This window comes from Perca fluviatilis, chromosome 15 (genome assembly GCF_010015445.1).
Source record: "Perca fluviatilis chromosome 15, GENO_Pfluv_1.0, whole genome shotgun sequence".
Classification (NCBI taxonomy): Eukaryota; Metazoa; Chordata; class Actinopteri; order Perciformes; family Percidae; genus Perca; species Perca fluviatilis.
In genome coordinates, this window is record NC_053126.1 from 1606198 (window position 1) to 1619133 (window position 12936).

At 42.1% G+C, this 12936-nt stretch overlaps 1 protein-coding gene and 1 long non-coding RNA gene across 2 annotated transcripts; both read right to left on the reverse strand.

Moving 5' to 3' along the window:
- Positions 1–17: 17 nt before the first annotated feature.
- Positions 18–11857, reverse strand: LOC120574287 (collagen alpha-1(I) chain-like). Its single transcript, XM_039824588.1, has 19 exons — positions 11834–11857; positions 11420–11473; positions 11173–11253; positions 11031–11075; positions 10835–10933; positions 10651–10704; positions 10485–10538; positions 9840–9947; positions 9704–9748; positions 7543–7587; positions 7358–7438; positions 7184–7237; positions 6973–7080; positions 6806–6859; positions 2628–2735; positions 2492–2536; positions 330–374; positions 139–223; positions 18–22 (listed from the first exon to the last, which is right to left on the reverse strand). The coding sequence occupies exons 1-19, from the start codon at positions 11855–11857 to the stop codon at positions 18–20; spliced, it is 1194 nt and encodes a 397-aa protein (XP_039680522.1).
- On the reverse strand, positions 3463–4267 carry LOC120574250. The gene is made up of 5 exons (XR_005641847.1): positions 4213–4267; positions 3958–4038; positions 3816–3860; positions 3620–3718; positions 3463–3489 (listed from the first exon to the last, which is right to left on the reverse strand). It is a non-coding gene; the product is annotated as an uncharacterized LOC120574250 (long non-coding RNA).
- Positions 11858–12936: the final 1079 nt, after the last annotated feature.

A 12936-nucleotide genomic window follows, 5' to 3' on the forward strand; every position in this document is an offset into this window, starting at 1 on the left:
GGTCCAGACTCTCCGGCTCACCCTGTGGAAGAGGAGGAGGAAGAAGAGTCAGTCACAGATTTTTAAGATTCAAGCAGCTACAGAACTTTGAGCTGAAGCTCCATATTCTGCTCTTGAGAAGGACACTCAGACAGGTACTCACAGGGGCTCCGCGAGATCCGGCAGGTCCGGCAGGGCCGCGGGGCATCGGTCTCTCCCTTGTCTCCGGGGCTCCAGCATCTCCCTGAGGAAGGGGGAAAAAGAACAAGACGGAGCAAGAGGGGTACAAAAACAAATCAATGAGAACTTACAGGCAATCAGTTTTCCCTTTTCCCATCTTCCGGGTTTACCTTAGCACCATCGTTTCCAGCAGCTCCAGGGGATCCACAGGCACCCTGAGGGAAAAGCGTGGCAGAGAGCTAGGCAAATTGAAGTGGAAGACCAAGAGTTGTCAAATTAAGCACAAGGATCTATCTGACTCTGGATCACTCATCTGTAAGGTGGATAATATTATTTAAGAGCTGTGTATTGTAAATAACATAATGATGTATACTTAAAATATCTGTGTTAGTAATAAAACAATACAAACCCTAAAAATGCTTTTTAAGTTTAGAAACATTTTGAGTCCCCCCTCCCTTGCCTCACCACAGTGGTTTGGTCCACTGCTCGCTGTACATTAGGATCCGCACTAGACTCACAGTCACATCGGTAGTGACAGGAATGTAGTAAGTAGGCGGTTCAAGGCTGTTTTATTCGTTACAACATCGGATTAAGTTTTTCTTTTCTTAGATAGAAATGATGCGGAGTAATTAATGAATTAGTCATGAGAAAAAAGTTTGCTATGTTAGTGTAGCCTAACATTATGTATGTGAACTGATATTAGGGTTATTATTGAAGATCTACAGTTGTGTTTTGCTCAATATGAAGTTAAGTGGCTTATCAGTTAAATATATATCCTCTGTCCCAGACAAAACCTAATATTTATGTGGAGGATGCAAGATCATTTTACAATTATAATATGACCACGTGGTGAACCTATGAACCTAACTCATATTTAGACATCTGACATTAAAGATTAGTGTTGTTGTTGCCCAGATAAAATGACAGAGGAAAGAAAAACAGACATAAGATCCTTTTTCAGTAGGCCTACACCAAAACGCCAAGTAAGTACAATAAGTCCTCATATCAAGACAATTTGGTAAGATCTTTATAAGAATGGGTGCTTATGGAAATACTAACGTCACTATATGTCACAGGCAAAGCAGACAGTGGAGAGTCTCAGGTATGTGTTGAGCTTAGTTCATATTTTTGGAGGTGTGTGCTGTCAGGGTTAGCAGATGAGCTTTACTAGTGGCTCACTAATTTACATTATGATCAGCTAATTTAAGTGTACAAACGTATTGTATTTCTTTTATATGGGGATACTTTTTCAAAATAAGTTTTGTAGCTTGATTGTAAACAACTTAAAAATAAATACATGGTTTTAAAGAAGAATATTTTGGTCAATTTAGCCAACTTTTTTCATTGAATCAAGAGAAACACTGAAAAGAAGGATAATGGTACAGTCTCCATACTACACTAATGATAGTATTAAGGCTTTCTACTGTGTACACATGTCCTCTACAAGTATAATTGTGGCTGTATTATTTGTATCCCCTTCCAAAATTGCTCTTCAGAAATGTTATGTTTATTGTCCCCCCCCTACTGTTAGATCAGATTTACAGTCCATGCCCAGAGGCTTTTCAAAACAGGCAAAACTATTCTGCTAAGCTAGGTCCTTTCCTCAGATGGCCCTAATGGAGCCATTTGTTTTTGTAATGTGAGCTTAGCATTAGTCATGCTGTCTGCATAGCTTAGCATTAGCCTATGATTAGCTTTAACCTGTTAGCATTGACATCAATGTTCAATCAACTTATAGACCCAATCACAAGGTTTGTTCACTATAACTTTGGGTAGAAAACTCCTGAAAATTCCTACATTGAGCAAACGGGGACGTGGAACAACTGGATATACGCTCATCTCATTTATCTAAAATACATGTTTGATGCTTTATTATGTTAACCTTTTGACTAATGTTAGCTTGAAGACCTAATATACCTGTTGACAAACAGACTAAAGAAAATTACATCACCCAAACCGTGGTAGCCCAACCGGCGGTGAGATGTTGCTGTACATAACGTTAGATTTGCTTTATCAAAAATGCTAGCAAAGCAACACAGTACAGAAAATAAGCACATTGCAAATGTCAGATAGGTCGAGTCTCCATGTTTAACTATAACTTCAAATGTTTCCGGTTTCACTTATCTCTGAAATTCAAATCAAAGGCCATTTGTAAGTGATTTTTGTGTCAGTGCAACATCACAGTGATTTGGTCTATAACACATAGCTTATTGAACTCTTTGTAGCCTGGTTGCTATAGACAACTTTCCAATGATCCTCCGTCAATAGATACTGCGGCGAGCAGACTGCTGAGTAATTGTGAATATGAGGATGATGATGATAAGTGACTTACTCTAGCTCCAGCAGGTCCTGTGGCTCCAGCCTCCCCAGGCACACCCTAGATAGAGAAGAGAGGCAATTCATGCGTGAATTTACTAGACAGTATCAATTCGATTAGGTGTCTAAATCAATCATATCTCAGTCAGTACCTGCTCTCTGCGCTTGCCACTCTCACCAACAGCACCCTGGGGTCCTGGTTGTTCCTGGAATCCAGGAGCTCTGGAAGGTCCCTGCTCTCCTCTCTCACCAGCAGGTCCCTAAGGGTGAGCAAGTGAAGGACTGTTAGTGCTAACAGAAAATTACCAGAAGTAAAGCATTATGTGGGTATGGCTTGTTGTCAGTTGCTGCATGTGGAGTTTTAAATACATTTTGTAATGAGCAGGGCGTTAATAAGGGCTTGGGGTCACCAATGATTATCCAAATCAATTCCAATTCACAAAGTTCCAATTTCATTACATTTTTCATTCAATATCAATAAGGTATGGGGAATTTTCAGTTACAATACCAATTTTGCTTGGATATAAGAGCGAGTCTCAGAGAACTTGTGCTGGAAATTGGACAAGCAAGAAACAACCCTCAATTATTTGTTTTAATGCTTACTTCAAGAATTGACCCCCAAGAACCTTGTGGTGGGTACATCCATGGGAAAAAAGCATATATTAAAGGTTGATTGAAGGGTTTATATTAACCAATATATGATCTCTCAAACAAAGATTTTAATTGGAGAAGCGATTAGTTTAATCCATGTGTAGTGTTATTCATGTGGGCATGTGTGCTGGTTATTATTGACTTACAGCAGGTCCAGAGGGGCCTTGAGCACCAACGTCACTGTCCTTTCCGGGGCACCCTGGGTAGAAAGATGGCAGGTTTTCAGACACACACGGTCTAGCGTTCAATCATTACAAGGAAAACAGTAGAGTGCGCGGTATTCAAAGAGCAGCACAGTGTAGACAACTTACAGCAGGGGCGGTGGGTCCCATCACCCCTCTCGCCAGGTTTTCCAGCGTCACCCTACACACAGGAGTAGAAAAGCACGATTACCAGAGATGAGGAGACCCTTTTCTTAGTAGCATACTTCTCAGTAGTCTACAGTAAACACACAATCAATGATACTGTGTAGCAGTTCAGACACATTACTCACAGCAGCTCCCTTGGGTCCGTGGAATCCCATGACTCCAGGCAGGCCTCTTGCTCCATCGGTGCCAGGGGGTCCGGGGCGGCCATCTTGTCCAGCGGCTCCCTGGCATGGAGGATTAATGAATTAATTTAAATAAAAACTAAATGTCTGTGTTTTGATGAGATTAAGATCAAATACATTTTTCTGATCATGAACTTACAGCAGGTCCCATCTTGCCATCAGGTCCAGGGCTACCAGTCATACCCTACAGGCAGGGGTCAGAGGTCAGAAAAGGGCCTTTTGTAGTCAGTTAATGTTGTTGCAATGAAAATATGTGAAGGTCAGATGTTAGGGATTCTTACCTTAGCTCCGGGCAAACCAGGCTCACCGGTAGAACCTTTAGGTCCAACAAGACCGGGGGCACCGCGCTCGCCAGTGGCACCCTAGGATGCGGGAGATAGAGAGAAAAGAGGTAGAAAGGCAAAGATTAGTTGTGTAAAAACTGATCTGAAGTTTCTTAATGCTTGTAAGTGAAATGGAAGGAGGTGTCAAACATGTGTGTGTGTGTGTGTGTGTGTGTGTGTGTGTGTGTTTGTGTGTGTGTGTGTTTTACTCACTTTGGGTCCAGCAGCGCCATCAGAACCAGGGAAACCACGACCACCAGGGGCACCCTGTAGAGAGAATCAAACACAACTCGATTAGCTCTATGATCATAAGTCAACACTGTAACATCTAGACAGGGATAGCCTATTTAATTGTAGAAATAAAAGCTATAAGTATTGCATATGTAGCTGAAATGGTTGGCTAAAAGTATTCACTAAACAGTTCAAATAGCTAAAATTACTGACTAAACATTTTAAATAGTTAGCTAAAACCCCTGATTAAACAGTTCAAGTAGTTAGCTAAATCTACTGACTAAACAGTTCAAATAGTTAGCTTAAACTACTGACTAAGCAGCTTAAATATTTAAAATGGCTAAACGGTTGATACATGCAGCTTCACTCCCAAATAACAGGGCTCTCAAGTTCCGCACGGTTGGCGTGAGACACACGCTATTCAACCTGTTCACACTCTCACACCTTGTATTTCTCCGCAGAGAAATTACCAGGATAACGCCCACCAAGTTGCCGCCTTTTTTTAACTATGTTTTTTAACAGTGGAACAGGTAGAGGAATCAAGTGAGTTCCCCATAGAGTTCAGAACGCCCTGCCACCACCCGCGCCGCTGCCATTGGGCATTTTAGGTCCGGGCCCGCCCATTTTGACCCAGGAAAGCTTTGAGTGAAAGCTTCTCAGCCAATCAGCGGCTTCTACCCCATGTGTGGTCTCTTAAGCATGCCCACACAGGCTGCATCGTCACCAGCAAGTGATCCAATGAAATGAATGACGTTTGCGCGCAAGCTTTTCAAGCAAGCTCAATGAGACAGACCCAGAATGTAGCTATTAGCTAATATGAACCCAGGCGAGCGCTTGTTTTTATTTAAACAAAAAACATCAGCAAGAACGCTTCGAGGAGCAGGAGGAGGGAAACTCCTGCCATTTAATACGCGGTTACAAGTGACGAGTGATGATGCTCGGCCGCCCTCTCCCCAATCAAGTCCTCCCGTAGCTCCCCCTCACACCAGCAAGGCAAAGTAGTGTTCGTTATCTATTGTGTCTGGCTGTCTGAATGCAGGGGGAACCGGAATACATTTTTTTGGCTTATTTTAACTGGCCCATTCAGTTTTCTGGAGGCCCACCTAAATCCTGGCGCCGCTAGTGCCTGCCACGCACCGGCTGAGTGACTGCGGATTTTAAGTTGCAGCTTTCGTCGCTGTTTGTGACTTTGCCTAAGATTGAGTGACAAGTGTACTCCGGTGTACTCACTCCATAGATATAGAACAATCTATGACTCACTCGCCCTGTTGTTTATCTGGTTGCCATGACTTTGCGAGTGATGACGTCCTGTCACTGTTCCAGTTGACGGGAGAGAGATAGGATGAGGGGTGCAGGAATCTCAACGGGGTCCGGGACCCTAGCAGGGGGGCTTCCAAATTATTGTTAATTTTCAAAAGTTTTTTTCAAAATTAAAAAGTCCTAACATGAATCCAACATATTATTAGCAAATATATATATCCCCACTGATGATAGGCTATCTGGCCTATAGGAGAGGTAGTCACTAAGGCCATCCACATATACAGTTAATCCTAAGGATTAACTTTGCCACATGTATGTTTAACATGAAAATAAGATTTATAAAAGCATGCCACCATTATTAGGCTATTTGAATAGCTTGGTATTCAATGCAAAAAAGGCTCTAGCGCCCTACATGTTATGGTAGGCCCAGTTTAATAATATGCAACTTACTTTTATACAATATATGTAGTAGTAGTCAGTTAAGGGGTCCTTTGCTTTCAAAACGTTGAAGACCCCTGCAGTAGAGCACACGGCTCTGTAGAGTCATGTTATTATGACTTTATATACTACATGTACATAGCGGAAACCCTGTTGTGCGTCTGCCCTATTTCTGATACTGTGGCGGCAGAAATCAGCATAGAGGAAACACAGCTTTTGCGCCATTATTATTATTATTATTATCATTATTATTATTATTATTATTATTATTATTATTATTATCATCATTATTCTTATAGCTACATGTTGAATCGGCTGCAGGGCTACTCTGACAGTTTTATATTTTTATAAAGATACCCATTTTATAATAGGCCTACCCATAATACTTTTATAACAATACCCATAATAATTTGGAATATTTTTAGTTTTCTCTTTCCTTTTATTTTTACTGCACAACCTCCCGGCCCCCATTGTGAAAACCTTTTGGCCTAGGCTATTTCATTATATTTTATCCAGCACAAAGAAATGCTGAATTTAATAAATATTATTTTATTTGTACGAATTTATGTGTCATTTATCAGATCAGACCCCCATCCCCACCCAAACCCCTGCCGCCAAAATCTCACTCTGAATTCTGTTCAAAACTTGAGAGCCCTGCAAATAGTAGTAGAACGATTGCTGACCAAACCAAACTAAAGATTGACAGTTAAGTTGTATAAAAATTTTTTTACAGTTAACTGCTCAGTATGGCCATGGGTGCCATCAGCTCTGACCTCTACACTATGATTCTCTTGATCTAGGACCTGAAGAAAGTCAGAATAAATGTAAATGTAGTAGAGGATGAAGAGGACAGAGTAGAATAAGAGTGGTGACTTACAGGTGGTCCAGCAGCTCCGCGGGCTCCCGTAGGGCCGGTGTTTCCAACGGGACCCTGAAAGAACACAACATATTGTTAGTCGACATGGGTGAACCAGTACCAGGCTATTTAGCATCAACTTCTATTGGATTTTTTATAATGACATGTGAATGTATAAGTTTACAAACCTGAGGTCCAGGGGCACCAGTGGGTCCAGCAGGGCCAGAGGAACCAGCATCTCCCTTAGCAACATTATCTCCACTCTCTCCCTTAGCACCAGGCTGTCCATCAGTACCCTGTGATTGAGTGAGGGGGGATGGAGAGAGACTGTAAATTCTGTGTTGAAGCTCAAGCTAAAGAAAAACGGTCAGTGAGAGGAGCCATAGAGAAGTGACTTACAGGAGGTCCGGCGAATCCAGCAGGTCCAGGGGGTCCAGACTCTCCGCGCTCACCCTGTGGAAGAGGAGGAGGAAGAAGAGTCAGTCACAGATTTTTAAGATTCAAGCAGCTACAGAACTTTGAGCTGAAGCTCCATATTCTGCTCTTGAGAAGGACACTCAGACAGGTACTCACAGGGGCTCCGCGAGATCCGGCAGGTCCGACAGGTCCGGCGGCATCGGTCTCTCCCTTGTCTCCGGGGGCTCCAGCATCTCCCTGAGGAAGGGGGAAAAGAACAAGACGGAGCAAGAGGGTTACACAACAAATCAATGAGAACTTACAGGCAATCAGTTTTCCCTTTCCCATCTTCCGGGTTTTACCTTAGCACCATCGTTTCCAGCAGCTCCAGGGGATCCACAGGCACCCTGAGGGAAAAGCGTGGCAGAGAGCTAGGCAAATTGAAGTGGAAGACCAAGAGTTGTCAAATTAAGCACAAGGATCTATCTGACTCTGGATCACTCATCTGTAAGGTGGATAATATTATTTAAGAGCTGTGTATTGTAAATAACATAATGATGTATACTTAAAATATCTGTGTTAGTAATAAAACAATACAAACCCTAAAAAATGCTTTTTAAGTTTAGAAACATTTTGAGTCCCCCCCTCCCTTGCCTCACAGTGGTTTGGTCCACTGCCTGCTGTACATTAGGATCCGCACTAGACTCACAGTCACATCGGTAGTGACAGGAATGTAGTAAGTAGGCGGTTCAAGGCTGTTTTATTCGCATTAAACATCGGATTAAGTTTTTCTTTTCTTAGATAGAAATGATGCGGAGTAATTAATGAATTAGTCATGAGAAAAAAGTTTGCTATGTTAGTGTAGCCTAACATTATGTATGTGAACTGATATTAGGGTTATTATTGAAGATCTACAGTTGTGTTTTGCTCAATATGAAGTTAAGTGGCTTATCAGTTAAATATATATCCTCTGTCCCAGACAAAACCTAATATTTATGTGGAGGATGCAAGATCATTTTACAATTATTATATGACCACGTGGTGAACCTATGAACCTAACTCATATTTAGACATCTGACATTAAAGATTAGTGTTGTTGTTGCCCAGATAAAATGACAGAGGAAAGAAAAACAGACATAAGATCCTTTTTCAGTAGGCCTACACCAAAACGCCAAGTAAGTACAATAAGTCCTCATATCAAGACAATTTGGTAAGATCTTTATAAGAATGGGTGCTTATGGAAATACTAACGTCACTATATGTCACAGGCAAAGCAGACAGTGGAGAGTCTCAGGTATGTGTTGAGCTTAGTTCATATTTTTGGAGGTGTGTGCTGTCAGGGTTAGCAGATGAGCTTTACTAGTGGCTCACTAATTTACATTATGATCAGCTAATTTAAGTGTACAAACGTATTGTATTTCTTTTATATGGGGATACTTTTTCAAAATAAGTTTTGTAGCTTGATTGTAAACAACTTAAAAATAAATACATGGTTTTAAAGAAGAATATTTTGGTCAATTTAGTCAACTTTTTCATTGAATCAAGAGAAACACTGAAAAGAAGGATAATGGTACAGTCTCCATACTACACTAATGATAGTATTATGGCTTTCTACTGTGTACACATGTCCTCTACAAGTATAATTGTGGCTGTATTATTTGTATCCCCTTCCAAAATTGCTCTTCAGAAATGTTATGTTTATTGTCCCCCCCCTACTGTTAGGTCAGATTTACAGTCCATGCCCAGAGGCTTTTCAAAACAGGCAAAACTATTCTGCTAAGCTAGGTCCTTTCCTCAGATGGCCCTAATGGAGCCATTTGTTTTTGTAATGTGAGCTTAGCATTAGTCATGCTGTCTGCATAGCTTAGCATTAGCCTGTGATTAGCTTTAACCTGTTAGCATTGACATCAATGTTCAATCAACTTATAGACCCAATCACAAGGTTTGTTCACTATAACTTTGGGTAGAAAACTCCTGAAAATTCCTACATTGAGCAAACGGGGACGTGGAACAACTGGATATACGCTCATCTCATTTATCTAAAATACATGTTTGATGCTTTATTATGTTAACCCTTTGACTAATGTTAGCTTGAAGACCTAATATACCTGTTGACAAACAGACTAAAGAAAATTACATCACCCAAACCGTGGTAGCCCAACCGGCGGTGAGATGTTGCTGTACATAACGTTAGATTTGCTTTATCAAAAATGCTAGCAAAGCAACACAGTACAGAAAATAAGCACATTGCAAATGTCAGATAGGTCGAGTCTCCATGTTTAACTATAACTTCAAATGTTTCCGGTTTCACTTATCTCTGAAATTCAAATCAAAGGCCATTTGTAAGTGATTTTTGTGTCAGTGCAACATCACAGTGATTTGGTCTATAACACATAGCTTATTGAACTCTTTGTAGCCTGGTTGCTATAGACAACTTTCCAATGATCCTCCGTCAATAGATACTGCGGCGAGCAGACTGCTGAGTAATTGTGAATATGAGGATGATGATGATAAGTGACTTACTCTAGCTCCAGCAGGTCCTGTGGCTCCAGCCTCCCCAGGCACACCCTAGATAGAGAAGAGAGGCAATTCATGCGTGAATTTACTAGACAGTATCAATTCGATTAGGTGTCTAAATCAATCATATCTCAGTCAGTACCTGCTCTCTGCGCTTGCCACTCTCACCAACAGCACCCTGGGGTCCTGGTTGTTCCTGGAATCCAGGAGCTCTGGAAGGTCCCTGCTCTCCTCTCTCACCAGCAGGTCCCTAAGGGTGAGCAAGTGAAGGACTGTTAGTGCTAACAGAAAATTACCAGAAGTAAAGCATTATGTGGGTATGGCTTGTTGTCAGTTGCTGCATGTGGAGTTTTAAATACATTTTGTAATGAGCAGGGCGTTAATAAGGGCTTGGGGTCACCAATGATTATCCAAATCAATTCCAATTCACAAAGTTCCAATTTCATTACATTTTTCATTCAATATCAATAAGGTATGGGGAATTTTCAGTTACAATACCAATTTTGCTTGGATATAAGAGCGAGTCTCAGAGAACTTGTGCTGGAAATTGGACAAGCAAGAAACAACCCTCAATTATTTGTTTTAATGCTTACTTCAAGAATTGACCCCCAAGAACCTTGTGGTGGGTACATCCATGGGAAAAAAGCATATATTAAAGGTTGATTGAAGGGTTTATATTAACCAATATATGATCTCTCAAACAAAGATTTTAATTGGAGAAGCGATTAGTTTAATCCATGTGTAGTGTTATTCATGTGGGCATGTGTGCTGGTTATTATTGACTTACAGCAGGTCCAGAGGGGCCTTGAGCACCAACGTCACTGTCCTTTCCGGGGGCACCCTGGGTAGAAAGATGGCAGGTTTTCAGACACACACGGTCTAGCGTTCAATCATTACAAGGAAAACAGTAGAGTGCAGCGTATTCAAAGAGCAGCACAGTGTAGACAACTTACAGCAGGGCCGGTGGGTCCCATCACCCCTCTCTCGCCAGGTTTTCCAGCGTCACCCTACACACAGGAGTAGAAAAGCACGATTACCAGAGATGAGGAGACCCTTTTCTTAGTAGCATACTTCTCAGTAGTCTACAGTAAACACACAATCAATGATACTGTGTAGCAGTTCAGACACATTACTCACAGCAGCTCCCTTGGGTCCGTGGAATCCCATGACTCCAGGCAGGCCTCTTGCTCCATCGGTGCCAGGGGGTCCGGGGCGGCCATCTTGTCCAGCGGCTCCCTGGCATGGAGGATTAATGAATTAATTTAAATAAAAACTAAATGTCTGTGTTTTGATGAGATTAAGATCAAATACATTTTTCTGATCATGAACTTACAGCAGGTCCCATCTTGCCATCAGGTCCAGGGCTACCAGTCATACCCTACAGGCAGGGGTCAGAGGTCAGAAAAGGGCCTTTTGTAGTCAGTTAATGTTGTTGCAATGAAAATATGTGAAGGTCAGATGTTAGGGATTCTTACCTTAGCTCCGGGCAAACCAGGCTCACCGGTAGAACCTTTAGGTCCAACAAGACCGGGGGCACCGCGCTCGCCAGTGGCACCCTAGGATGCGGGAGATAGAGAGAAAAGAGGTAGAAAGGCAAAGATTAGTTGTGTAAAAACTGATCTGAAGTTTCTTAATGCTTGTAAGTGAAATGGAAGGAGGTGTCAAACATGTGTGTGTGTGTGTGTGTGTGTGTGTGTTTGTGTGTGTGTGTGTTTTACTCACTTTGGGTCCAGCAGCGCCATCAGAACCAGGGAAACCACGACCACCAGGGGCACCCTGTAGAGAGAATCAAACACAACTCGATTAGCTCTATGATCATAAGTCAACACTGTAACATCTAGACAGGGATAGCCTATTTAATTGTAGAAATAAAAGCTATAAGTATTGCATATGTAGCTGAAATGGTTGGCTAAAAGTATTCACTAAACAGTTCAAATAGCTAAAATTACTGACTAAACATTTTAAATAGTTAGCTAAAACCCCTGATTAAACAGTTCAAGTAGTTAGCTAAATCTACTGACTAAACAGTTCAAATAGTTAGCTTAAACTACTGACTAAGCAGCTTAAATATTTAAAATGGCTAAACGGTTGATACATGCAGCTTCACTCCCAAATAACAGGGCTCTCAAGTCTCACGCATTGGGCGTGAGACACACGCATTTCAACCTGTTCACACTCTCACACCTTGTATTTCTCACGCAGAGAAATTACCAGGATAACGCCCACCAAGTTGCGCCGCTATTTTTAACTATGTTTTTTAACAGTGGAACAGGTAGAGGAATCAAGTGAGTTCCCCATAGAGTTCAGAACGCCCTGCCACCACCCGCGCCGCTGCCATTGGGCATTTTAGGTCCGGGCCCGCCCATTTTGACCCAGGAAAGCTTTGAGTGAAAGCTTCTCAGCCAATCAGCGGCTTCTACCCCATGTGTGGTCTCTTAAGCATGCCCACACAGGCTGCATCGTCACCAGCAAGTGATCCAATGAAATGAATGACGTTTGCGCGCAAGCTTTTCAAGCAAGCTCAATGAGACAGACCCAGAATGTAGCTATTAGCTAATATGAAACGCAAAGCGAAGCAGCTTGTTTTCATTTAACATCAGCAAGAAACGCTGCGAGGAGCAGGAGGAGGGAACTCCTGCCATTTAGTAACGCGGTTACAAGTGACGAGTGATGATGCTCGGCCGCCCTCTCCCCATCAAGTCCTCCCGTAGCTCCCCCCTCACACCAGCAAGGCAAGTAGTGTCTTAACGTTATTAGTGTCTGGCTGTCTGAATGCAGGGGGAACCGGAATACATTTTTTTGGCTTATTTTAACTGGCCCATTCAGTTTTCTGGAGGCCCACCTAAATCCTGGCGCCGCTAGTGCCTGCCACGCACCGGCTGAGTGACTGCGGATTTTAAGTTGCAGCTTTCGTCGCTGTTTGTGACTTTGCCTAAGATTGAGTGACAAGTGTACTCCGGTGTACTCACTCCATAGATATAGAACAATCTATGACTCACTCGCCCTGTTGTTTATCTGGTTGCCATGACTTTGCGAGTGATGACGTCCTGTCACTGTTCCAGTTGACGGGAGAGAGAGAGGATGATGAGAGCAGGGATCTTCAACAGGGGGTCCGGGACCCCTAGCAGGGGGGCTTCCAAATTATTGTTAATTTTCAAAAGTTTTTTTCAAAATTAAAAAGTCCTAACATGAATCCAACATATTATTAGCAAATATATATATCCCCACTGATGATAGGC